Source organism: Branchiostoma floridae, chromosome 4, assembly GCF_000003815.2.
Source record: "Branchiostoma floridae strain S238N-H82 chromosome 4, Bfl_VNyyK, whole genome shotgun sequence".
NCBI classification, from domain to species: domain Eukaryota; kingdom Metazoa; phylum Chordata; class Leptocardii; order Amphioxiformes; family Branchiostomatidae; genus Branchiostoma; species Branchiostoma floridae.
The window spans coordinates 11773909-11800769 of NC_049982.1; the positions used below are offsets into that span (position 1 = coordinate 11773909).

At 39.3% G+C, this 26861-nt stretch overlaps 2 protein-coding genes across 7 annotated transcripts in view; one reads left to right on the forward strand and one right to left on the reverse strand.

Annotated features, from left to right (window-relative positions):
- The window catches only part of LOC118414553 (transcription elongation regulator 1-like), a 50390-nt gene extending 49194 nt beyond the window's left edge, over positions 1–1196 (reverse strand). For 3 of the 6 annotated variants that reach the window (XM_035818661.1, XM_035818665.1, XM_035818663.1), the window contains exon 1: positions 1011–1195. In XM_035818661.1, the coding sequence (XP_035674554.1) occupies positions 1011–1156 (146 nt within the window). In that variant the 5' untranslated portion in view covers positions 1157–1195. Of the gene's footprint in view, positions 1–189; positions 408–1010 lie in introns of those variants that run through there. The other 3 variants (XM_035818660.1, XM_035818666.1, XM_035818664.1) reach the window with 3 other exon arrangements.
- Positions 1197–1516: 320 nt separating this feature from the next.
- Positions 1517–26699, forward strand: LOC118412940 (phosphatidylinositol 4-kinase type 2-alpha-like). Its single transcript, XM_035816008.1, is given in 10 exon segments — positions 1517–1728; positions 1730–1849; positions 12542–12742; positions 15338–15472; positions 17020–17173; positions 21594–21658; positions 22079–22178; positions 22994–23127; positions 23395–23454; positions 23895–26699. Coding segments are annotated over 10 exon segments (1182 nt in total). The 5' UTR covers positions 1517–1698; the 3' UTR covers positions 24078–26699.
- The last annotated feature ends 162 nt before the right edge of the window (positions 26700–26861 follow it).

The following is a 26861-nucleotide window of genomic DNA, read 5'->3' on the forward strand; positions in this document are numbered from 1 at the left end:
TAATAGTCCCAAGTCCAAATAATGAGGACAGCACTTGCTGTACACGAGCATTATCCAAAAGCTGTCACTACATTATCTACTTTCCAATGAAGGCCCAAGATATCACATGCCAAAACCACATGCCACAACTACAGGTACCAAAATCAACATCTACTTCTCAATTTGACAAAAAGTGATAATACTTCCCACCTTGCCCATAGGTATTGCTTAGACCTGAAATTCAGGATAGAAGCAATCAAAACATCAAACATTGCTGCTGGAAAAATCCCTCGCTTCTCCTTTGTCCCCAGCATTTAAGAGTCCCCTGCCAGGTATGTCCAATATGCAACAGAAAATATGTGGAGGTCGTGCAGCCCGTTCAGAGCTTGCAGCATCAGTGGCGGCAAGCCTTAACAGAGCAGAATCGGCTGTAAGCCCACTGAAGCATGGTTTATGAAGACGGTGCCGTCGGAGTCTCCACGCAGCTCTCAGCCATTTAATAATTCATAATTATAGATGCTCCACGCTTAATTTGATATTCAAAAGCTTACGCTCGCATTGGACGTACTTAGCAAGGTTATGTTTCCAGATAATGGATTATTGATTGGAGGTCTACCCAGCAGCGTGAGGCTGGCCATTGGTGGTGGGGCAGTGTGATTAGACTGCATAAGTTGGGCATGCCGTGATAAACGCCCCGAGCGAGGCAACATCACGCCCCGAACGACGAGATCTTGAATATGGCGACACGATTGGAAATATAATGAGGTAGGAGGCAAAGTCAACGTGGGTGGGGAATATTGGCAATCAAACAGGGCTACGTTATTGTCGCTCGGGTTACGTTCGGGGAAGTGGACAAGCTGTACAGGTGACTGGCGTGATGGAGTACATACTTTGTATTAGCTCGCCCCTACGGGCAAGGGAGAAACTAGTGAGTATTTCAATCAATCGTGCAAAGCTACGGGAAGCCGCCATCTTGAACTCGTGACCAACATAATAGATGTTCCGTTACAAAAATTGGGTGATATGCGTACCTGAGTCCCCGTGGACCCCCCATCGCAGGCCCTCTGGGTCTCTGAGATTGTTCTTGTGGTGGTACATCAGGTCTAGATTCTGTAGGAACCTCCGTTTGCTGCGTATTTTGCGTGGCTTCACCTTCCTTAGCTTGCTCTCCCGCCATGATGAATCTCGCCAAATCTCGCCAACGGCGAGATAACCCGAGACTTTTAGTAACACGAGCACATCATTCCAAGCAAAAAATATTTCAGGAAAACATTATTTGTATCCTTACAAATAACTAAATTTTGCCATAATGATACTGTTACATACAGCATATTTTATTTGTATACATTTATTCAGTACTTTTACGAAGGAAATATATATAGCATCCATATATCATTGAAAGAAACTACCAGTATTTTGTGCTGCAAATATCCCACTACATTTCTTTTGTGTCATGTGATGACTATTGGGATTGAGTCATATGCAACAGGTCTCAACAGGTCTATTTTCTGTTTTGTCGGGATTTCAACCTGTTTTGACGCCAATTCTGTGGGTTTTTCTTGCAGATGAATTCTGAACGTCCTCTCCGATCGGTGGTTGAGGACATTGTGCCTCCCCCAGACGTGACGTTCGCTCCTCAACGCACTGACCTGACCGGTCCGCGATCTCCGACAAGGGGGATGGGTGGGAGGGAGAGCCAGCCTCTGCTCGGTCGCGAACATGAACATCACGATTTTGAGAACCATTTTCCGACGACCCTGTGTTTATGGACGTTATACGTTCCGCTGACGTTGCTATAGAGAACGGCATATATCCTGAGATAATCTATCAGGGCTCCAGCGGTAGCTATTTTGTGAAGAACACGGAAGGGGTAAGTACATGTACGAAATTATGCCACTGACCTAGCTAACGTTACATGTAACTTAATGTTGCATGTTTACATTTTCATAACCCAGAGTGAGATAACAGTTTCACATATGTTGTCTCTTCCTTATATTTAAACATACATTACCATTTTGGTACTCAATTATGTTAGACTTTGCCATTTCCCCATACCTGATGTGCAGTACAGGTGATTTAATATGCTCATGTTTAACATTAACAGTTAACATTAACATATGGGGTCAACATCAGGGATAAAACTTTTGGACAACATCACAAATTTCGTACGTTGGCGATATAACGTTACAAGAGGTTTGTCAGTGCAAACAAAAACTGTACTTTACGTAACCTGACGGTATGTAACATTACATAATACTACTAGTCAAAGATGTGATCGAACATTCGTTGAATTCTGGTGATCATAGGTTGAATCTCAATCTATGCCATATTAGAACCTACACAGATGGGATAAAGGTATTTGGTTCTATAGACGCGCCACAGCGGTGCATACCAGGAGCGCACACAGCGCAGCAGACATGGGCTGCCTGCGACGTGGATCCGTTAACACGAGGTTGGGCCATGCCGCAGACTCCCCGTGATGCGTTGTATGCGTTACCTCTGGAGGTGCCACACTGCAGCGCGCTACAGCGCACCGCAGCGTGTCGTTTTCACAGGCAAAATAGTGTCCTAGCACACGCGCAGCGCGTTGAACGTCGTAGAGTAGGACATTTTATTTTTGGCCTCATTTGGCCTTTATTGGCTATAATGAAACTGTACACTTCCAAGGAGGGTAACTATAAGTGGAAGGCACCAAGAAGCAAAGAATGAACAAGCACAAAAAACAAAGAGCCTTTAGAGGGATCACGTGGCATAAATCAGCAGCGCATTGGGCTCAGGCCCAAGAGGTCCAGAGTTCGAACCCTGCCGTGTCACTGATCTTGTGCCCTTGGGAAAGGCACTTGACATGACTTTCCCCACTTCACTCAGGTTAGAAATAAGTACCTAGCATTGGCTAGGGAAGTCCCTCGGATAGGATGTTAAATAAAGACTGTGCCATTATTAATGATCAACATAATAATCATGGGCGCTAAAGAAAGAAAGAAAGAAAGCAAAAGTTCATTGTTCTGGCCTTTCTTATAGAGCTTCTTTGGGATAGGTGACCAACATGAATGATGTTAAATACAGTTCATAGGACATCCCTACAACTAAACTTTGCCTTTATATTGTAATATTATGCAGAGTAGGGAATTTTCAATGTCACATAGAAACCAATTCATTGACTGAGCAAGACTGAATAAAATTACTAAGACAATTAACCTGTCCAGTGTGTCCACCTTATCATGCATATGGTGATCATGGATTGAAATAGAGTTGACCTTTTGATCTACAATGTAGTTACCTGATATTTTTTTCCAAAATTTGAATTTGAAAATCCTGGACCAATGGTATTATATATGGTATTGATATGTACTATTTAGTTATCAATATTGACAGGCTTTTTTAGCTAGAGTCCATTCCCAGACACCATGCGGATGTTTGTTGCCATTGTTTAGAATTGATTGTAAAGTTTTGTAATTATACGTCTAGGATATTTGATACTTCAGAAATATTTTTAACACTGTTTCAACTTTATAAATATTTCCCTGGTCCTGTAAAACTTTGGAAATATTCATAGTGTGGAATTGGATACTTCTAATGGTTTCTAAGTAATGATAACAGCATTCTACCATTATTTACCATTTTCTACCATTTTTTGTAAATGGTTCAGTGGGCTGGGAAGATAGCAATTCACACATCCTTGCAAAGTATGGTTGGATGCCATGCGACAATGGCCCACCACAAAGGATCCACCAGTGCCCAGCAGTGAAATCTAAAAATAGACAGATGCAACAATAGGGCTTACTTTTATAGGGGCAATAAACTAATTTTACCATTTGGCAAAGTTTACAAATATTTGTAAATGTGAAATAATCACACAGAGGTTTCACAATTATTCTAAATAAAGATATTTTTGTACAGTTACTTTCAAAATGTTTCTAAAATGTTCAAAGGAATTCAAATAGATGAGTATTTTCTTAGTCAATTTTTTGAAAAGAATTTAATTATTGTGGATCAGATATTCTTTTATTCGAAATACAGTGGAAGCCGCTTATTAGGGAAGGCCATTTGCCAGCTAAATTTTCCCGACTAACCGGCGTTCCCGATTAAAAGATGTTGCTCGAAATGACCCGAGTGGGGATGGGGGAGGGGGGCATCGGTGAACGCGCATCGCACGCATTGACACAAAGAATACAACACAATCATTTCTACCACAAATAATCAAGTCCATAATTTCATCAAACTCCACAAATATACTTATTAGCCACTTTCAGCGGCAAATTTATCTTTTATCGGTAATTGTGATATTGTTATCACATTTTAGTGTCGAAGAACGAATCGCGATGCATCAAAAGATCTTTTACGTCTCGTCTATAGTATCGGCTTGAAGAAAACAAAGAAATTAACACTGCTAAAACACGTTAAGCTACCGAAAACGTATTCATATGCAAACGTATTCTAAATTTGCCAAATGAACAAGTGTTTTGATTAATAGAGGACTGATCAAGGGTACAGTGCACGCGCTTACTACGTAAGATTTGTCGACATGTGATACACAGACGAGAAACATCGCTACGTTGTAGGACGAAAACGCTCTTGGTTTTCAGACAAACTTTATGTACTAGGCGAAAATACTCATGACTAACGCATAAATAATCTGTTAATCTTCATATCTACAAATTTTCCAGTTACGATGTCCACAGATTACACTGAAATTTTGCCACAGTCGACAGCGTCATTTTCAAAACATTTCCATCACGAAAACAAAGATGGCGGACGCGGCATCATGTGTAGTATCCCATGATTCCCTGCGGCAACCGCCGGGCCGCGCGCTAGCGACGTAAATTGAATAGAAATCGCGGCCTTTTCGGACTCAAAACAGGCAGTTTTGATACTTTTGGCGATCTGATATCTTTATACGGGAAAATTTTGGTTCATTCCTGCTGATTCTGGTGATTTGTTTGGCATATTTCGGGGTTAACATGCATTGTAACTTGAATTTTTTTTCCCGATTAGCCGATTTGGGCTTTGCAAATATGGGGTGCTGTAAACAGTAGCGCCAATGGGAAATGGTTTTGGATTTCAGAATTCTTTGTAACTAACCGATTTTTGCGACAAAGCGTATTGCAAATAGCTGGCTTCCACTGTAATTATAAATATCGCCTAAAACCCCTCATGGTGTCTTGGAATGGACACTAGGATTTTATGATACTACTTATTATCAACAGGGTGTCCAAATTTCTGTACCATACATATCTTATAACTTATAAGTGATACTAGTAGTATTTTTTGGCAATTGATGAATTATCCAAGAAGCTGAAGAAGGGTTAGGGTTTAAAAGTTCATAAGAAATTACAAATGTACATTGTATGTGTAATTGATAGCTTTATGTTATAATGATATATAGTCTGGTGAAAAGTAATGTAAGCTTTTAAGACCAGATGCTATGAACTCTTGACGTTCGTGTCCCTATCATGTCACTCACAATTAAGATGCTTGGTTTGTGAAGTCCCTTGTATTCCCAAATGAGCCATTGTCAACCCTCTAAATGCCTTGCTCTAATGTACTTACCTGTGTTTAAATATTTAGTACACCTGTTTTAGTATGCTCTTTGAATGCCATCAAATTTTCTGTTGCTTTCATGCTCATTTGTAAACTGACAATGTGAAGTGACATAAGAAATCAAGAAATCTTCAATCAAACAAGCAATACAGTTGAAGATTTGATGCCACATACAGTTTGGACAGATTTCAGTATGCCCATTTATTGCTTAGTTTGGAGTCACTTTGGACTGTTACAACATCCAAGAAAGTCATGAACAGGACAGGTAATTTGGCCCCCAAACTACTGTAAATGCATTTAAGTTTGGTAGGATTTACTTTCGCGGTAGTGGGAAAATGCAGTGTTCACTGTGGTTTCAGTTCGGGGTAGCGCCATAGACTGTAGTCAAAAACTGTAATGGAAAAATGTTTGAAGTGGTTTTAAGTCTGCGGTGAAGTGGCCGTTGCGAACATAAAACCACTGCGAACATTTCTGCATTTACATTAATACAATGCAGTAACCCTGCCCAAGTCATATAGTTGTACATTAACCTTGATTGATATTTACCTCTTTCTGTAACTGTCTGTTCAGTTGTGCACATTATGTTCAGAACCTTCTATATCTGTTTGGGAGGCAGCTGGCAAAGGCCATGTGCTTCTAATTTATGTTTGATGAATATTAAAGTATATAAAGTCTACCCTCTGCATGTTAGTCACGGACAGAAATTATAGCATTGAAATAAGTGTAACATTCAATCACTGGAACTATATTTTCTTGATTATTTTATCTTAATTATCTGATTAGGGTGAATACTTTACTTTAGAAAATATGGTAGTTATAGAATAATTAGGCACCCCCAATTTTGGGGTAAGTATCAGACAAAGTTTTAAAAACTTTTAAAAAGTTTTAAGAGTGCATTCTTTAATCAAGAAAATGCATTAGACAGGGTCACGTTCAAATCTTGTCCTTAACCTGAACCTCTGGAAAAGACATAAAACACATGTGCTTGATCTAGCCAAGCTGGTATCCATGCTTTGAACTTTGAAACCAGCAACAAATATCTACACCTCTTACCACAGTTACCTACATGTAGGTGTACTCTTTACTTCTATGTAAGCTTTCAAAATGTATTGTACTTTATGAAAATTTCTATGCTCATCCCAGTATGATTGCACCATTAGGATGCTGCTACTGACTGTAGTACTTGCAGCATGTCTCCAGCTTGGCAGAATACCAAGGAATGTCAGCAAGCTGATGCAAGCTCATTTTTGTTTTTACCAACCAAATGAATTTATCATTTTCACCTGGCCAACTGTGTAATTTGACTTTCTACTGTAAGCTTCGTGTTACCTTTATTACAGAAACGACTTGAAACACTAGCAGTAAAAGATTTGATTTTGAAACAGCGTTATTTTTATGGGCACAGCCCAGCTAGAATTGGAAACTGGCATTTCTTTGGCAAAAAAATACTTGCACTTTAGACATGTTTTAGAACCAAGTACAGCATCATCCCTGTCATGCCTGCTGGTAACATACCATCTGCTGATCCACCTGTTCAGCTAGTATTACTTTATGCTTTAATTCATTGCAAATTCAAAATGTGTTTTCTACACAGACAGAGTTACTTTTTTCATTCAAAACTTTATGTAGATTATGAGCTCGTAAAGTAAGATTGATTTGTTTTGGTTCATGCGCATGGTGAGATGAACAAAGTTTGCTTGAAATACTTCAGAAGCTGTAATGTATGTTCATTCAATGTCTGAAGTGCTTTTGCCTAAAACCTGAAGCTCGTACCGATGCTTGTTGATATTAATGTTATTAAAACTAATAAAAGGCTGTCAAGTCCCCACAAAAGTCTGTCTACTTTCAAGCCCACATGGCGAACTGTAATGACTGATAACTACACTGTATGTGTGTTCCTAATATTGGGAGAATACAACATTATCAATCATTCAACTGATAAGCCACAAGTTGTATGAAATATGTACATTGTAAATGTATTTACCAACATGAGCAAGCCCCTGCATTATGTCTGGTAGTCCTAATTCATCACATACCTGAATGTGGCTGTGTAGTGTTTGTAAAGCTCTTACATGCATGTGTCGTTATCATAATCCCTTTGGGCATTCCAATTCAGGAGTGATTCATTTTATAACCTTTTCACAAGATAGTGATCAGCTTGGTATTAAAGTTTGCAGCGTGCTGGGTTTCAATGTACCAGAGCTTTTTTCAGTCAGTCATGTGCTGATCGCCAAAGATACTGTCAGCGAGATTGTTCCAATGATCTTTAACGTTCTTCACGGTTGTCCGTCTGACATTAAATGCCATTTGTCTGTACTCATACGACGTCAGGTCATCTCTTTAACAAAAGGTTAGACCATTAATTGATTGATGAAAATGAATATAGTACTCTTCATGTGTATCGCAACTGTTTTATTTGACAGTCAAAATACTAAGAATTTGTCAGTATTATTACTTTCAGGTAATTCAACAATATTTTGTGCAGTGCATATTACACATATAGTAATGATATTCATTGGCATTTTGTACCTAGCTGTATGGTATCTTGGTGAATGTCAGTGAATTTGGCGTAAAAGCAATTATGAGTATGTCTATATATAGCAAGAGTAAGAGAGAGAAAACAAAAATGTGGACTCCAAACCATCATCTGTAATCCTAATTCCTATAATTCAGCACCAAAGTCAGCCTTTTGCTAATAAGTGTCAGTGATAAAATTCCTATTGATTGGACTACATTGCTTAGATCAAATGGCAAGGCCCAGGAAAATTATATAACTTATAAGTGTTGGAAGGTAAAGATTCTTTTTTTTTTTTTTTTAATTTGGCTGGAGTGATCTAACAGCTTTTAACAATATAAGACTGAAATGCACTTGGTCCTCCATAAGGATTCAGGACGCTGGTTATAAACATCATATCTTGATCATATTATATTCATACAGATATAATACAAGTTTCTCTTTCAATGGAAAAGAGAACATGTTGTAAAATAATTCCACATAGTACAATGTTTTCATCAATCAGGTTTATGTCTACCAGCAGCATTCAACCAAAGTAAGGCTAGGGTCAGCTTTTTGCTAGGGTTAGTCATAACTCATAAGGAACTAGAAACACAACATTTTTCCTAGGCCTAAGATAAGACTTAGAAATTGTTCAGGAACCATTATTTTATACTTAATAGGTGGTAACAGTCAATGTAGCTAAGGTAAGGTGCAGCTAGCCACCAGAAATACCTGCACAGCTCCAATTTTACCTGCACTAACATGCATATGCAGGTGGTATTTCAAGCCCTGATCATACTATATTCATCCTTGACTTCTCACATCTGTGCAGTGGTGCAGCCACACACGATCGATGTCTGTGCAAAGTAATCTAGAACTGGTGGCTCCACCATGGTAAACAAATGCCCCTGTAGTCTGAAAACTTTGGTCTGTCCACTTGACCTCCGGCTGTTGCCCGTCTGTGCGTAGAACAGCGGCGCCGACTTCATCGGGGAGAAAACGACACAGTCTCACTGTCTGTTAATATCGTCATTTTTCATGCACCAGACGGGATGTTCTGAAAATCCTTTCCTCTTTTTTTCTAATATCAGATATCCTTAGGCAGTATATCTGAAATTCATTTCACTAGCACAGTATGTGGGTCTGACTATCAATTTTCTTACCCAAGCAGCATTTTTGAATAATATTTGTTTCCAAGTAAGGTACATGTATGTGAGTTAAATTTTGAAGATTCTATATCAGGGAAAATAATGCTCTGGTATAGAATGTAACAAGGATTCAAAATTCAGAACTAGATGTGATATAAAATTCTTTACTCAACATTTTCGATATACAAATGTAGTTGCTATACGTTGAGTATACGTACAGTCAAACTTGGTGTACCGACCACCTGTGCATAACGACCCACTGTCCACTACGACCGCTTTTCAGCGTACAATGTATGTGTTATTTGGTATTGTGGGGTAAGGTGGGATGGGAAATTTTGATTGACAGTCCAATTTTGATAACTGTGAGGTGATAATTAACATTTTCATAACGTTAATTTTTTGTTTGTAATACTCTCAAGATTTATGTGACATTTAAATTAAATTCTCCACCATATCTCAACACAGTAACAGAGGAAGAGTCAGGTATACAAACAGACACCGGAAACAGTTGGAAACAAACTGTATACTGGCATTGCCTTGAATATATTTTGTTCTATTTTCTTTCTATTTAAGATGCTTGTCAATCCTGTCAGGAAAATCAGAGGACATGATTTATATTTATATGAGTGACCAAAATTGGATTTGTGTGAAACTTTCTTTTGCAATTTGAATACAATGTACATGTATCCATGAAATTTGTGTGGCGGTCTGTCAGCGGAAGTTTTCGGGCACGCAGTCACTCAGTGATGGCAGTCTCTAGTGGAAAGGGGGTGTACGTAATGTATTCTGTGCACATCCTGTAAAGGTGATAACTCATTTCCCATTTGGGAAACTTTCTCCCAAGATGAATGAGGTTACTTGTTTCTTCACACAAAATTGCTGACATGCATTCTGGATGTCATCCATTCTCATTTACTCCTGGTTAGGGGCATCATTACTGTGTTTCACCCCTCCGAAGAGTGCTGCCAAATGTTAGCACGCGGAGGCCCCGTGCGTGCCCTTTCGCCACGGATTGTGTCGTGGTGCGGGCACGGGAGACGTGCCCGATGCCCAAATTTCCATTTGTTGTAATTTGAGAATTGATCTCGGAGGTAAATTTATTGGATGCCATTGATTTGTAGATTAGTTTCCCCGTCGGCAGGCCTCAGGTGGCGTAAAGGGTCAAGTTAGATCAGAGGTGTGAACAGGGTGTCAGTATGGAGCCAATATTGCTCCGATTTATGAGTTTTCCCCACAAGTCTATCGAAGCGTTGCCCCAACTGGGCACATCCCTGCTACACGCCAGTCCTAAGCAGGATAAATCAGTATTCAATCTTGTCTACAATACACACAGATCTTTCTAGAGCTGAGTACTGCATAGGAAATGTGTCTGGAAATATTCAATGAATGGACCACATCCATGTTGCAAGAGAAGTTAGAATTCAAACCATACCGGTAGTCATCTTTGATAAGATTAGATCTGTTTTGTTGTTCTGGTGTATCTATATGTACAAGTAAGTGGAAAAATTGGATTCCTGTGTAGAAACTTAATGAGTTGAACACTATTTATACAGTAAGAATTACTTTGTACTACATGACAAGGCTCTGTCCATGGTGCTGAAATTGTGATAACTGTCAAAATGGAAAACCTTGATACACACACAATGATATATATACCGGTACTTCAGGTTAAACAGGAACAGTCAGAGTGAATGCCCGGGCCAGGAAATAGCCTTGCAAGTTAGTGAAAGTGTGCAGTAATTATCTATACAGTACAGGGGTCTATTTAGATGCTTATCACACTGGACTGTTCAACATGCAACAGGGTTCCTGTTGACAAATTGACCCAGAAGTTTGGTTCATCTATGGAGGCAGTGCTTATTGATGAATGCTGATGATATAGACCCACAAACACAGCCACCAGGGACGTGGTAATATAACTTCTGCACAGCTCATGTAGAGCACTTCCCCTGAGACATAATGCTATATAGGACAGGGCAAAAGCTCCAGGCATGGATGATGCCATTGATATATATTATAATGTACATATTTAGTTCAATCTGTCATCAGTCCCCACAAATGTCTGTGTATGTTCAAGCCTTTGCGGTGAACTGTGATCACTGCTAACTATGAGTGTTTGCTAATTGGGAGAGCACTACATTGTGGACCAAATCCCTAGATGATCTTCGCTTGCGAAGCCCAGCCAAGAGAGAACATTGTGAATTATGCACAACTACATATGCCATTGTATACATGTATGGATGTACAGGTCCAAGTGCTATGAAGACTGTAGTTGTAGTATTATTGAAGAAGGCCTGTCGCTCATTTGTTTACCCTGGAATGATTCTTTTGAACATTTCATTTCAGCTGCAGTTACTCCAAGTGTTGTTAAATCTTCAGCAACTCTCTCTTCACAGCCAGGTGCTGAATTGTTAGGAGAATACAATAGGCAGGGCTAAATGTGCTTTTATCATGATGTCCAAATACAAACCCCTGTCACTGGCTCTTTGTAATCCAATGGATATTTTGTAGTAAGCCTGCTTTTTCAGTTTCCCCAAAGAATATACTTCCCAAATGCCTCATATTGTAACCTAAGCTGTGATTTTGGTGTCTAGCGACAATGTATAAACTGTAAATGTGTGCCCTTCAAAGATAAAAATGCTGTAATGCTGGCAGGAAATGCAAACTTGCTGCTCAGTCATCCAGAAGTTGCTACAGTGGCCTGCCCCACCGTTTCAATTATTTTGTGAGAAAATTGGATTTCTATCTGTGCAATCTTGTCAGCCAGGAGGAATTTACGCTGGGAAAGTTTAATCTGTTTGCAACACAACTTGTATGAGGTTGGGGGCTGGATTGGGGTAGAAGAGTGATTGTATTTGACCTTGAGGGAAATACAGATGTAGGTGGTATTCTGCCCTGATAATGTTACACCTCAGGTAATCTATAATACAGGAGGTCAGGATAGGGTGGAAGAGGGGAGGTAGATTTAGCTGGATTTATACAAATTTTTCAGTCTTATGGATGCTCTTAAACATTTACTTAAACATTTTCTTTACTCAATGGATGAGTACCAAATTTTGCAATAAGAAACAGAATGTTACATAGAATTGAAACAGAAACTCCATATTGCAAACTTATACCAGATGTAAGATGCTCGATGAAACTCATACACATGTACCTTGATAACTGGCAAGAATATCATGAACATCAACACTTGTCGCACATTTCATCTAATCTCCAAGCAGATCTTCAGGAGGCAAAAAAAACACATGGACACTGTCTTGGCCAGTAGGTATAGTTTATTGCCATTAGAATATCTGCTAAGAGATTAGGTTTTGACAACATCAGGACAAAAATTGGTCACCAGTCAAAAATCCTACTCTTTGTGTTCATGCAGAAAAAGATTGGAGTGTTCAAGCCCAAGAACGAGGAGCCGTATGGACACCTGAACCCTAAGTGGACCAAGTGGATGCAGAAGATCTGTTGTCCGTGTTGTTTTGGGCGCAGCTGCCTGGTGCTGAACCAAGGCTACCTGTCTGAAGCTGGGGCAAGTCTGGTCGACCTCAAGCTGCAGCTGAATGTTGTTCCCAAGACTAGGGTAGGTAAAAGTCTTTTTGAACAGTTACCAGTAAAATTAAATTACTGTGCAAGTTATCTCTCTTTACCAACTGGGAGGAAAAAAAAGCTTCTCCTTTAATTGTATGTTATGAAAAATTAAATTACTGTACAAGTTATCTCTTTACCAACTGGGAGGAAAAAAGCTTCTTTAATCGTATGTAATGAAATATTATGAAACTGTCGTCTCCTTTAAGCCTGTTTCATTCATCAAACAGACTATTATAGTTTGTCAATGCAAGTCAATGTTTTGGTCAGTGTGAATACACGATGTGAATGCACATGCACATAGCAACTTTCAGTAAATAGTTGATACCAGGTTTTTATTTTGATACTTGTGGTATGATAGATTTCTTCTATTTCATGTACCTCCTACATTATGTAATTTGAGAGAGTATGCATCAGTCATTGTTACCTGATTGCTATCTGTCTGAAATACTTAACCCTCGTACATTGTCTCATCTAAACAGCTCGTATAGGTCCATCTTATCCTACCATGATTGATGATGATTATGTAGGAAATGCAGATTTTCCCCTCTGTGATTCATCTCATGCTAAGTACAGAAAGTTTGGCACTTCTTTTTGCTGTTACTTTCCTGCAGTGGACAGATGTAATCTGGAGGATTAATTGCTTGCAGGAGATACCTTATCTCTTCCCTTACCTGTAAGCCCTGCTGTAAATCTCATTCATGTTGTTCTTAACTATCCTCTATCTCCATATTCATCAAGTCTCCGGGAAATTCCACGTTTCATCCCCGTGTAAGATTGATACAGATTGGCTAGAGTAAGTCCGTATGTTATCAATCACGACAGAAACCACATCCTTTCCCTTTGCTGTAAAGAGGGTTTGATCACGCTTTTTCATCTTGCGTTCGTTGGCTGCATGTGGACATGGCATTTGTCACTATGCAAGCAATTGCATAGGCAACTTCCCCCTATGCATCATTGTATTGGATAAGACAGCATTTTAACAAAATAGTTCCAAGAAGGAAACTGTGCATTCATCTCATAGTCATACTGATATCTGTGACTTGATTTCCTCTCTGCTGTAAGAAGATTTGTTGCTAAGCACTGCAGTGAATTGGAACAGAAGACTTTCCTTACACTTAGTGAAGTTTTCTGGAGTTAAAACATCCATCTAAGGGCTGTCTAATACAGAAAAAAAAACCTGCAAGGTATCACTTGGACAGGTAAGGGAGGTATGAATCAAGCTAGAGCATGGTTAGAGAAATCTAAATATGGATACAAGCGGTGTCGTTATCTTCAATCAGAAAGTAGAACATGCAATGTGTTACATGTTTCTGTTCAGTTTCCATGTTGTATTTGTCAAGCAGCCACCAGCACCAAAATGGCAGGGATGTTTTGAGTAGACTGGCATAGACTACTTACAGGGAAAATTCTATGAATCTATCAACTCCCTCAAGCAATTAAGAGACCCTTGCCCAAAATGAATACATTGCATTGAATGTTGCACAGAGATATGCATGAATTTGCATATAGATTCAGTAAGCCTTCACAATAGAAATATGCAAAAGATTTGCCACTTGTCCCAATTAACTCAGAATACCAGCCTGATTAGTACTGAAAGCCATCAACAAGTTGCCCATTAGCCTGTGTTTCAGTCAATCAATCGGTGGAATTGATTGCCAAGGGTATGTATGTCAAAATAATGAAATGGTGAATCGGTGATGTGCAGTAGCCCTGTCAAACTGTCACTGCTGTCAGAGATACATTTGTAGGAAGATCAACTGAGGCAAAATTACAATCAGTGATCAGACTTAAAGACTGAAGAAGGGCATCTTCTACCTCTTGTGTACAACTGCAAAATATTACATGTCCTCTGCAACTTGTGATCCAGTATCAACTGCAAGATGAATTGAAACCCATACTTTTCTAAGTATTGAAGTAAAAACTGGTGTCCTTATTACCACCATTGTTATTCATGTCACGATGTGCAATATTCCTAACGATGAACAATGGTACTGTAATCACAAATCCTGATGAACCTTCAAAGATGAAGCTCAATTCCTGATGATTTGATACACAGTACATCCTTGATGAAGGCATAATCAATGGGACTCAACAAGCTCGTCCAATTGTGCACAATGTTCATGTGATGCCAAGTCAATACTGAAATGTATTTACTTGCCATGCCATGCCACAGGGGAAAGGAAAGTAGATATTCGATCCTACATGAAGTGAAGGAATTGACTTTAGAATCAGATGATCAGATTCTCGTCAGTGCAGTTGGTAACAATGTTGTAATTTTTTTGGAAGTTTGACTAGTTTCAGTATTTAGTTAGTATTATTTATTTGTGTTCATCTCCAAATGTAAGACCTCTTATCCTTATTTCACTCACTTTCACTGTTTCAGCCAATGGTATGTTTTTTCAAGTTTAACGCTTATCTCCAAACTTACAAGAGGCAGTCAAATTCATGACAAACCGGACAAACCAACAACATGTAGCAACTGACTCATCCTTGTGATTAGACTTATAGTAACTCACGTCACACCTGCAGATACTCATCTTCAAGGAAAGATTAACAAAACCTTCTTCTGTGCATTGATTGTACACAGGTGGTCAAACTAGCCAGCGAGACATTCAATTACAACGCTGCTGACCGAGCAATTTCCCGGACAAAGAAATCCCTCTCTGAGCGCTTCCCAGACAAGATAGGCCGACACATCCACAGAGTGGGCCTGCCCCCCAAGGTAAGGTAATCTGGGTCTTAGGTACGGCCATTATGGTGGGAGCAACATATTGGGTCTGTAATGGGCAGCACTGTTGAATACAGCTAACCAGGGGCATTCCAACCAAACCACAGTAGTAGTGTAGGGCTACAGTTTTGGTGCTGTATATTGGACATACATGTACACTACTGATGGTCAGCATAGCAACGGGGAGCATTTTCTGATAAACTAATTAAGCCATGATGTATACATTTTGTATGTGTTTACAGATTGTGGACAATGAAATTTACAGACAATACCCATGCCTATATCTTGACATTATATCTGCTTCATTGTATCTTTGTTACTGTTACCTGTACATGTTTACCAGTATAATCATCCTACAGTATGTCACCATCAGAGCTTCCTCTACCTCCGCCATAATCAAATTCAATCCTTGCTGGAAAACTTTGTGATTCTGCCAGATGTGACAGACAGGCCATTTTGAAGCCATTGTATATAATGATATTTGAATCGACCAAGAGTGACCTGTTGTGATCTTAATGTATTCTCCCACCACCCCTTCATTAGCAAACGTGCAAAGTAATTAGGTAAACATTGATTTTATAATGAAAATATCCATTAGTTATCTTCTCTCTGTTTTGTGAAACTTTTGTGGCAGCTGTTGTAACCTCCGGTAACCTGGAATCATTGCGAGTGGCTTAAGAGCCTAGGAGGGAGGAGGTGGATTACGTGGGCTATAACTGCGGGCACCCAGAGTTGGGAAGATTTAGTTTAATGACTTTTGGGATAAGCCGTATGATCTGTCAGCTGAAGCGTAATTGTAGCCCAGGGAAGGACAGGGCTACGTTGATAAGGCATTAGAGAGATAGGATACAAGCTGAGGGATGCAGCGGGATGCCGGATCATACTGTTGAGAAGATGATGGAAACGATACTGTGAAATATCAAATTGTTGTCTGTCAGGGATAAACTCAAAATCCATACAACCGTCATTTTCTTAGAGTTAGAGTATGATTGTGTATAAAAACAACTAATTTAGTTTGTTTCCTAATAATTTTTTTGTAACCTGGACTTGTGAATTCTAAGTCAACAACTCCAACAAGACGGCCTTGCCATTGATAGATTGTGTAGAGGTTACTAACCTAATAGTTGAGAAATGGGAAAGAGAGAGTCATGAATCTCTTTGCCATGTGCATGACTGGACGTTAATGCCCAGGTCAGTCATCCTTATTCCCACATACATCATCTCCCTGCCAAGGTAAGGCCCCACGGTGCTAGCTGCTGTTCTCCTCTGGAACTGGCTTATTTGTTGAGCCCGTCATATTTCTGTCAACAGACCATTTTGTCCCAGCATCAATGATGGGTGAAGGGCCTCATAGCATGCGTTGTGCCAACCAAGCAATATTTAAATCTCATCATGGAACACCATGGGCAATTGATGGCCACCAGCTTCATTTATTTACAAGGAGATATTAAAGAAAACTAGTACTGCTATTGCATCCTCCCACAATATTTCCAAACAGCATGTACTTAACAGTATTATTTTATATGTCTCCTTGCTTGTAGGTGGGGTCTTTCCAAATGTACGTGGAGGGGTACAGAGATGCCTACTACTGGTTAGGGAAGTTTGAGACAGAACCTCTCCCTGAGCCAATCAGCACTCAGTTCCAGTTCCAGTTTGAGAGACTGGTGGTGTTAGATTACATCATCAGAAACACAGGTGAGTCTTTCTAGAATTTATCAACTTACATGAGACTCTGTCTTCTCGGGGATCAAAATGAAATGCATTCTTGAGGCTGATATTAGACATGGATGCCAATCAAATTGGATGTCCCCCAAAATTCACTTGATCAATTCAATGTATGAATTGATCAAGTGCACCCACAAGTAAATGTATTATGCACATAGACTTATGGTGAAACATCATGATCAGTGGCTATATCTGGCTGTAATGATGAAACTATACTCTTCAAACTGCTGAAGTAGAAATGCTTAGAATTATCTACATTGACATGTACCACTCCCCACTGCTGACAGTAAAGAAAACCTCTGTGACACAGGATTTTGGAGTCTCCTGTAAGCATCTCCGTGGGACTGGAGTTTTCTCATTACCATTCAGGTGGTTACACAGGGGGCTTGTCACCATGCAGTAATTTCCCTGAAATTAATTGTCTCTCGGTCGCTCGTCAATATCCCATTGCCCTCGCTCCTGATTGGGGTTAGGTGTCGTCAGAACTTTTGATTTAAACTCCCCCAGCAATTGTTTGTCAATGAAATCTGATTGGTTGGTTTGGATTCACCGTGCATCGTCAATGTCCTGATATGTGAGAATGGAGGCCGCGATGAAATTCCCAAAGGGAAGATTTGGGCTTATCGTAATGACAGACTGCTCGCTGTGGAATTGCCGCCTTATGATGGATGTGCCAATTTATTAGTGACCCTTGTCGTAGTAGGGTAACTAGCACGACGTGAAGGATTTATTAGTGGTGTTCAGAATGGAACAGTCCATCACGTCGCCTCTCATCTCTGTAAAAAGAGCAAGCTGCTCTTTGTCCGACACCCCATCCACATATTAGCAGTGACCTCTGGTGGGTCTGTGTCAACTCTCTGTCCATCACTGTGCTGTTTGGGTTGGGGATAGGGGTACTCACATTCTTGCAATACTGGACACCCTATAGGAAACAAGTGACGAATTCCAATCAGCTACCTTGATACTGATGTAGTGGATGAGTGTTAACAGTAACTCAAAATGTTGCAATACAATTTCCTTAAACTTAATATCATTGTAGCAAGTACACGTCCAACCAAATTGGACTTACAATTGCAACTCATCGCGTACGGACTAACTTGTGAAAACAAGTTGAGAACAACGCTCACTCTGGTGCACAAGCTGATGTGATTACGATAGACAAATGAGTGTTTCCTTTCACCATGACCCAGTGTGTGCTCCTCCATATATCACACAGTACTAAGGATTCCATCTGCGTGTTGCTCAGTAGAGGTTATGTTGGAATGACCTGCACTTGTGAGTTGTACAAGACTCTGCCAGTAAAGCACAATGTTTGAGTGTCTGCCCAAAGTAGTCAAGTGTGAACAAGATTGCCAAAGCTACCAGCTAGCCTGGTATTCAAACCTGTATTATCATGATAGCTCTCTTTATTTTCTCACATAAATAGTGCTATTTGCGTGAGAGGACGAAGAGAACCGGCAGCTATAATACAGGTTTCAATAACAGGCTAACCAGTATGTTAGCCAAAAGAGCATTTGGAATTTAGAATTCTAGCCATTACAAAACAATGCATTATAATTTTTATGTTCAAGATAAAATCTTATTTTGATGCTTGCTAGTATGATTTGATGTACTTTACTCTGATTTGAAACAGTGAAGAGTTGGTTAAATCAATCTCTTTTGTCACAGGACATACAGTACTACTATTGGCCTAACTTGTCAGAATGAAATGTGGAACAGCTATAACTTGATGCCATGTCTTTCTTGGAGAAAAATGTTTTAATTTAAAGTATCACAATGTATTGCAATGTCCACGATAGCCTGTCATGATATTTAGCTGCATCCAGAATTCTTTTGATCATCATAATGTACATGTGAGTTTGATGTCCTTTATGTCCTGATGACAAAATATACATGTATGTCCTTTGGGTTTGAGTTTGGATGGTATTCCTAAGGACTGCCATGTCTTGAAGGTACATTCGCTGTTGGATTAACAAAAAAGCACAAAGGACTTACTAATAGGAAAATATTACGTGAGTTTGCATGCCAGCCTTTATAGAAATCAATCTCATTAAAAACAACAAGGAAGTATAATTTCTGATGGATAAATCCACAAACTTTGATACTTGTCCAGCTCCTACCGTTATGTAGCTATTAATAGCATGGCCCAGCAGTAATATACATGGGTCACTGAAAAGGTCAAGGGTCATGCAGTAGGTTGATGTAGGTGAGAAGTAATTTTCCTGCACTATATTGCCTTGTCGTGTTTGTTCAGGCTTAACGGTCTGTATTGGGTGTATGGAAGATACATATATTCTTAAAAAATATTAATGAAAGTATCTTGACATTTGAAAACATTTTGTTAATTTCAGAAAAACGATTGTCTTAAGTTTGTATCTTCATTTTTTAGCTTACTTGCAGCCTATTTAATGTCTATATGTGAGGGAAGTCTAGAATACAATCACTGTCAGCAAATACCAAAAGTTAGATGCAACATTTGTGGTCGTGTCACAATTCATAATGTTTCTAATATGCAGGTAAGTGGATTTGATTACATAAATACATTTTCTATTTTGGTTTTGATTTTTCAAAGTAATGTAGCAGCTTTTAATGCGAATTCAATCCATTTCTAAATCCTAAAGGTACCGGTAATAAGGAAATCAAATACCATAAAATCATTTGCACAAAAATACTGTCAGATTTTGAGGATGTCATTTGCTGTAAAAACCCTGTGAAAGATACATGATTTAATGAATACTTAATATGCTACAGTAGGACTATAATTGATTTAAGATAAGGCTACTTGGGAGGCTCAAAATTTACTTCATTTTCCCTGTAGACTAAGAAAAGAAGAAGAAAGTAGGCACAGCAACACCTTTACGGCTTAAAAGTATAATGCAAATGTGTTTCAGTTTAAAGTTTACCAGCATGTAGTTAACAAGATAAGCCACCAAATACAACAAAACTACAACATTTATCTTTGTTAGAGGAAATGTGACTCTAAGGGCTTGTTGGGATGTACTTTGGTGATGGAATTATCCCAAGGGGCCTAATTAAAAGGGAAGAATGAGCAGTCTTTATATCTGTAGTGCGTATTGTGTAAGTATCAGCTGCTGCCTTATTGCACATGAGTTTGTATAATTATATGAAGGCTTATGAAAGATCTTTGTATTTATAGGCCCTACCAATTTAGTCCTTTGGTTCTTGTATTATTATTTTTACATGACTGGAAGGAGAAAAGACTTCAAGAATTCATAATTCTTCCAATCCAATCAGTTTACAGAACTGCTGATGATAAGGAAATTTATCATAGCCATTTCTGTGACACTGCTGAGAATACTAGTAAGAATGAATGTCTTTGATAGAACAGATGGATATTTGGATGTGTCTATATTGATACAGTTGCAGACCACTGTCTTCCATCATCAATGACCTAACTAAGACTAGTAGGAGGTTCAGGATGTGTACATTGAATCAGTCACCTGACAATTTTTTAACTGGTCACGTTTGCGGCTTCATGTAACCAAGTCTCTGACAGCTCGCTGCAAGCCTCCAACCAGAACTGGCACGTCCCTATCCACAGTGCCGCTGGAGAAGGCGGGTGCCCAAAGTGCTTGGGTTCCAGATGCGCATCCTGTGATCCACCCTCAACACATTTGTGCAAGGACTATTCATGCCGTGACATCTGCCTTTATTTTAATGTATGCCCTGTGTGCTGCACTCAGATATGATCAAGATAGGGCGTGCCTCCAAAGTAACAGCTTAGCGCGCATGTAGCATGCGAAACCCTGAAGTTAGGGGGGTTGTTCAAGGGTTTCTTTTAGTTTTACGAGGTCAGCAGCGAAACCCTTTTCACTGTGAGCATTTTATTGTACTGAAACTCTGGTAGTTTCAGGGTTAAGATGTTGTGCCTTCAGCACTGACTTCCTCAATGCCTCTTAGGCATAATGTATGTGTAATACTATATATAGTGTAAGTCCTGTAAGTAGATGCCAATGTCTATACGACTCTGCAGGAAAGGTTACATCAAGTTAACATGGCTACCTCTGCTGTGTCTCTTTCTTGCACCATGTCCGGGACGATGGGCCTCACCATCCTGTCCTGGTCAGATATGCCCAAAAGGAAAATACATTGTGCCGTTATCAATACCCCTCACCTACGGGGATTACAACAAGTGGGTAATACCCAGGCAATGAGGTGGCACTGATGGGAGAATCCAAGATAAAACGGGGGCCAATTGATCTTCTTAGAGAATAGGGTGGAGCCCCCTTTATTTCTAACTTGGGAATAACACAGTGACTGTAGCCTAAAACAAAAACATGACTTTAGCTCCCAAAATGTGAAGATATTTGTGCGTAGAATGCAGTGTAATCGTGCTGATTGTTGACATGTGTTTATTTGTTGTTGACAGACAGAGGTAATGACAACTGGCTGATCAAGTATGATGTAGAAGAAGGAGACAAGCCTGAAACTCCTGTAAGTTGGACCAATATTCAAACCTTCTTTTCATGTCACAACACAAGTGCACATGTATAGGTCATAATTGTGTCCTAGCATATCTTTTCTTTATCAAATATTGCTTATCAAATTATCAAAAGTTCTTCAGAAGTTTGACAATGTCACTCTAGTAGAGATCACACATGCACACATACAATGATAACCGTAAACACATAATTTGTATCATACATGCATGTACTTACTTTTGCAATTTACTTACATTTGATTTTCCATAGCTTTTTTGCCTTTTTATGCTTTTTTTCATATTGTCAAAAGTAAGTACATAACTTTATTTCCCTTCTCCTTACCTACAATCATATACCATGTAAACTACAGGTAGAAAACATAGTATTGGTAAACCGTTATCATGATATCACCATATTGACTCTATGTTGATAGGAGCGAGACTGGACCATGGTGGAACAGCCCAAGATCAAGATTGCTGCTATTGACAACGGCCTGGCCTTCCCCTTCAAACACCCTGACTCATGGAGAGCCTGTAAGCATGCTGAATTTAATCTCCAAGCAGATCCTACGGTAGCATAAGATAGTATCAAAAGCTGGCAGAGGAGTGAAGTCGGCTTAGGAGTGTGTTTCGCTACCGGGGCAAGTGGACACCTCTTGGCTGACTACACTCCTTGGCCAGTTTGGTACTTCTTATGCCATTGTAGGATCTGCTTGGAGATTATGCTGAATTATCTCCTTACTAGTGTGGGTTTGATGCCTGTATCATGTAGATTTTGCATGTCTCAATTTTATGTTCAGACGCCAAATCTTTCCAGACAAGAGTTTCATCGTATGCTAATTAAGAATCATACACATTTTTTAGCTTCAAAACTGTCTCTTGAAAAGCTCTGCTGTTTCGATTCTGTTTACAAGCCTCCATAGTGACTGCTGGCTCAATACCACGGTTAGCAAGAGAAAGTATTGAGTGAGCAGTTACTACAGAGATTGTAGCCTCCTTCACCGGCCTCTCTGGGGGCATTGGCATAATTTGTTGGGGGAATGTCGATTCACGATTTTTAGCTGAGAATACGCCGGGAAGGAAAATATGCCCAGCTGGGGATGAGTACAAGCTCCCCAGCAAAAATTCCTTTCCCGGCACTTTTCCTTTCGCTGCATATTTTTCTTCCCAGCATATTCTCATTTAAAAATCACAAATCGACCTCCCCCCAACAACTTATGCCAATGCCCCCAGAGGCCGGTGAAGGAGGCTACAGAGATTGGCACTCAGGCTACAAACATTTAGGACATTGAATATACCAGAAATGTACCACATGAACATTGCACTAAACATTTAATGTTTTCTTACAGACCCATACTACTGGGCATGGTTGCCACAGGCCAAGATTCCCTTCTCAACGGAGATCAAAGACCTGATACTGCCACAGCTGTCGGACATGAACTTTGTGCAGGAGCTGTGCGAGGACCTGTATGAGCTGTTCAGGGTAGGAAGGACCCCTAGCAGAATTGGACTGCAGTGCAACATCATGAACACTAAGACTTGAAATAGCTGTTGAATCAACTTGAATGTTATCTATTTGAAAAGAATGTTTCATTATCCTAGCTAGTAGCTTGTGTTGCTTAACTTTTGATAGCTTTGATAGCTTTGAGTGTCCTGAAGCAAAACTCAGGAAAAATGCATAAACTTTCTACATTGTCAAACGAATAATTTCTACATTGTATAACCAAGTGAACTTCTTTTTCCATCACAGAAAGACAAAGGTTTTGACAAGAGTAAATTTGAGAAGCAGATGTCAGTCATGAGAGGACAGGTAAGCTATCTCCCCTCAAACATGAATATAGCTGTCTGAAAGTCAAAACTAAGCGGTACTGGGACTGTAGCATACTGTCATGTACCTGACCTACCATATCAACCAGTATGGACAGAGACCTGCTTTAAATTCTGTAAATATACTAGTACTTTATACGTGATGTCAATTTAACTATTATCTGTCCTGCTGCTCTTTTAAATGTCAGATTAAGTCATACATACGATACCCTATCTACATGTATATTGTGCCAACTGTCATAAATGTTCTTAATTACTGTGCCTTGGTTTTCATTAAGTGGCAATAAAAACATTGTATTTTGCAACCTTTGCTTAAGCTATGAAATCTTGAAATTTATGATTCCATCAACATTTACATTGGTGAAACTTTTTACTGTAACTTTCCATATAGATAGTACAATTGCGTGTGTTTTCCTCCCGTAGATTTTGAACCTGACGCAGGCCCTACGTGATGGGAAGAGTCCACTCCAGCTGGTGCAAATGCCACTGGTCATCGTGGAGAGAGGCAAGCCTGGGAGCGGGCCGTTTGCGGAGAGAGTCAAGACAATCGGCGACACCTTCACTCAGAGCTTCCAGGAGCGGAGACCCTTCTTCTCCTGGTGTTAGACTGTCCCACTATTTATGACATGTTTGTGATTCTGTGCTGAAAGCACAAAAGACTGGTTAGTAGGCATCAGTGGAGTGATTCAGCTCAAATCTTAAAGTGTTATAATTATAACTATGTATACCTGTATTATACATCTATTTTAGGCATATATTGCACTTTTGAGTTGGTCACTGAGAAGTCAAAACTTTTTGTTACAAAGATGGAAATACAAAATGTAGGACAGCATTGGCAATCGGTTCAAACCCGTTGAAAACCTTACTTGTGGGTGTCTTTCTAACATCCCTTCCAGAACCTGATGTTCCGTTGGAGAACGACTGATGGCTTATGAAATGCTGGAAAAATGAAAAAAAAATGCCCTTCAGGATGTGTGACGCCAAAAGAGGCCTTTGCTAGAATTGTCAATAGATTTTGTACTGTAGTAATATGTAATTGTAGAGGTATTACTGTAGCAAGGGTAGACTGTGCAATGGTATCATGGAAGCCACTCTGAACTACTAAAAATTTCTTCTGTCAGTCAAAAATACAATGTTTTAATTGTGTGTTGTGTGAAAAAATTGAGACCTTAGCTGCTGAAAATAATACCTCAATTTTGTTCTTCTCTCAGTATTATGTTAGTAATTAAGAACAGGAAGAGTGCAAAACGGTTTTATTATTTTTCTTCTTGTTATGTTAAGCTCATTCAATTTGCATATCTCTAAGTAAAATGTTCAAATGAATGTAAAGTTATTTTCAGTTAGGTTCATTTTTTACATGTTGAGAGGCATTACGAAAATGCAACCCTTCTGATGATAGTGGGACCAGAGTGCTCTTTTCTTTTCACCCATCCAAACCTGAGCCGAACCTACCAAATTTTCTGTACTGGTACCCACCCCTACTACCTATACATTGCGTCCTTTGGAAATGCACTTAACACATTGTCAACTTTCCTCACTTCACCCAGGTGTAAAATGGGTACCTGACTTCTGTAGGGGAGGTAAAAGGAGAGGGATGGGCACCGCCTTCCAATACCATGCCCTAGACAAAGTAACAACCCATTTGACTTTCTACTCAGTACCCCTCAAAAAGGTTATGGGACTACCTACCTGCTTTTGATATTACATGTGCCAGGTGTTGTATTGAGGTTTGCATAACAGGGTCAGCGTGTTATTGTTCTCGAAGGCACCAATCTCCTTTTTTGTTTCAAGAGAATACTGTGTACTGATGATAAGCATGTATCTATTTACGTGCTCTGGAATGCTGCATGTAGTTGAATAGAATTATACTGTGAGTGCAATAACTGAGGAATAGGGCTACAAGTATTCAAGAATTTGTACTGGAGATGATATATTGAATTTATTATATAATTAGTATAGAACCACTCAATGATATGGTGAAGTTTTTAAGTTTTTGTTTCCAGTAGCATATGTTACATATAATCTTGAAGTTATTTATAAACTGTGGTAGAAGTTTTGAATGCTGTACAGATTTGTAATTACATGATTGTATATAAATATTAGGAATATCATTTCTTAGTTGCTGATCCAGGAAGGATCATGGGGAGTTCTTGTGAAAAAGTTGGTGGAAGATTTCCTCACAGATTGTCAGTTTGTTCTTATAAAAATGGTTGCAGAATGTTTCCCTTTTGTCACACTGCTCTCCACAAACTTTCCTGGTCCAACCTTTCAATACATACTGCAGAGAATTACTTGTTGTTGTTTGCTATAGTGTGAGTGCCATGAGATAAAAGGAGGTCAATATAAGTACCTTTAACTCATTATATATGTATGTCAGGATTGAATTAATCAGCCCAGCTGTTACACACATTTCATTTGTCATCCCAAGATTAGAGCTTACACTTTTTGATGGAAAAGTTGGTTCCTTACTATACTACTACATTTATGTGCGTTCATTGAGAAACAGTTGTTAAACAAGTATGAAGTCCCTGTCATGTAGGCACGCTGGTACAGACTGGCACAGATGTGGACTAATGGGAGACATGACATGAAATGATGTGTTTGTATTTTTTCTGTAGAACCCACACATGTTGTTAATAGCATTTAGTATGACCTTTAAGTTTAGAAATAAGTAATTCACTTTTACCATATTCAGGTTTCACATTTACCATACACCCTATAAAGGGATTTAACATCGCCTGCCATACACTTGAATGTGTGGCCAGCTGCTGCTTAATGGACCAAGGAAGAAATTAAAAACCTGTACACAATGATAAAATGATGTTACATTACACACCAAAAAGTACTTACTCAAGCAACTGGATATGGTTTTGGAACCCAGTTGCTTGAGTAACTACTTTTTGGTGTATCTTATTACCTGGATGTCTAACCTACATCGACAGATGTAACATTATGTTTATCCTGTTGGTTTTAAAGGTGTTGTGGTGAAACGGACTGTGTAGAAATTGTGTGTGCAAAATGTTAAATGAATACACTTTCAGTCTGTACAGCATGTGACTGTGCATAAGCAGGTATGTCCACTGTTACAGTAGTAGCTTTATCATGTTCAGTCCTACTGACATACAGGATTTGGAATACACAAGTGCAGACTATAACTACTAAGTATCTTGGTAGGAAATTATTTTAAGTGCAGGAGGGACTTGAGAAATAAAATGTAGCAAAGTCTTGGAAGGTGTAGACTGTTTCAGTTACAGTTGTTTGTGTGGAAAATGCAAAAACAAGGTTACAAAATTAGAGTCTACAGCAATATTTTTATCATTAAACAATATGAAACACATGTTAAACTAAATTGTTCTTCCATACACTCATGCATCCTCCATCCAGAAACAA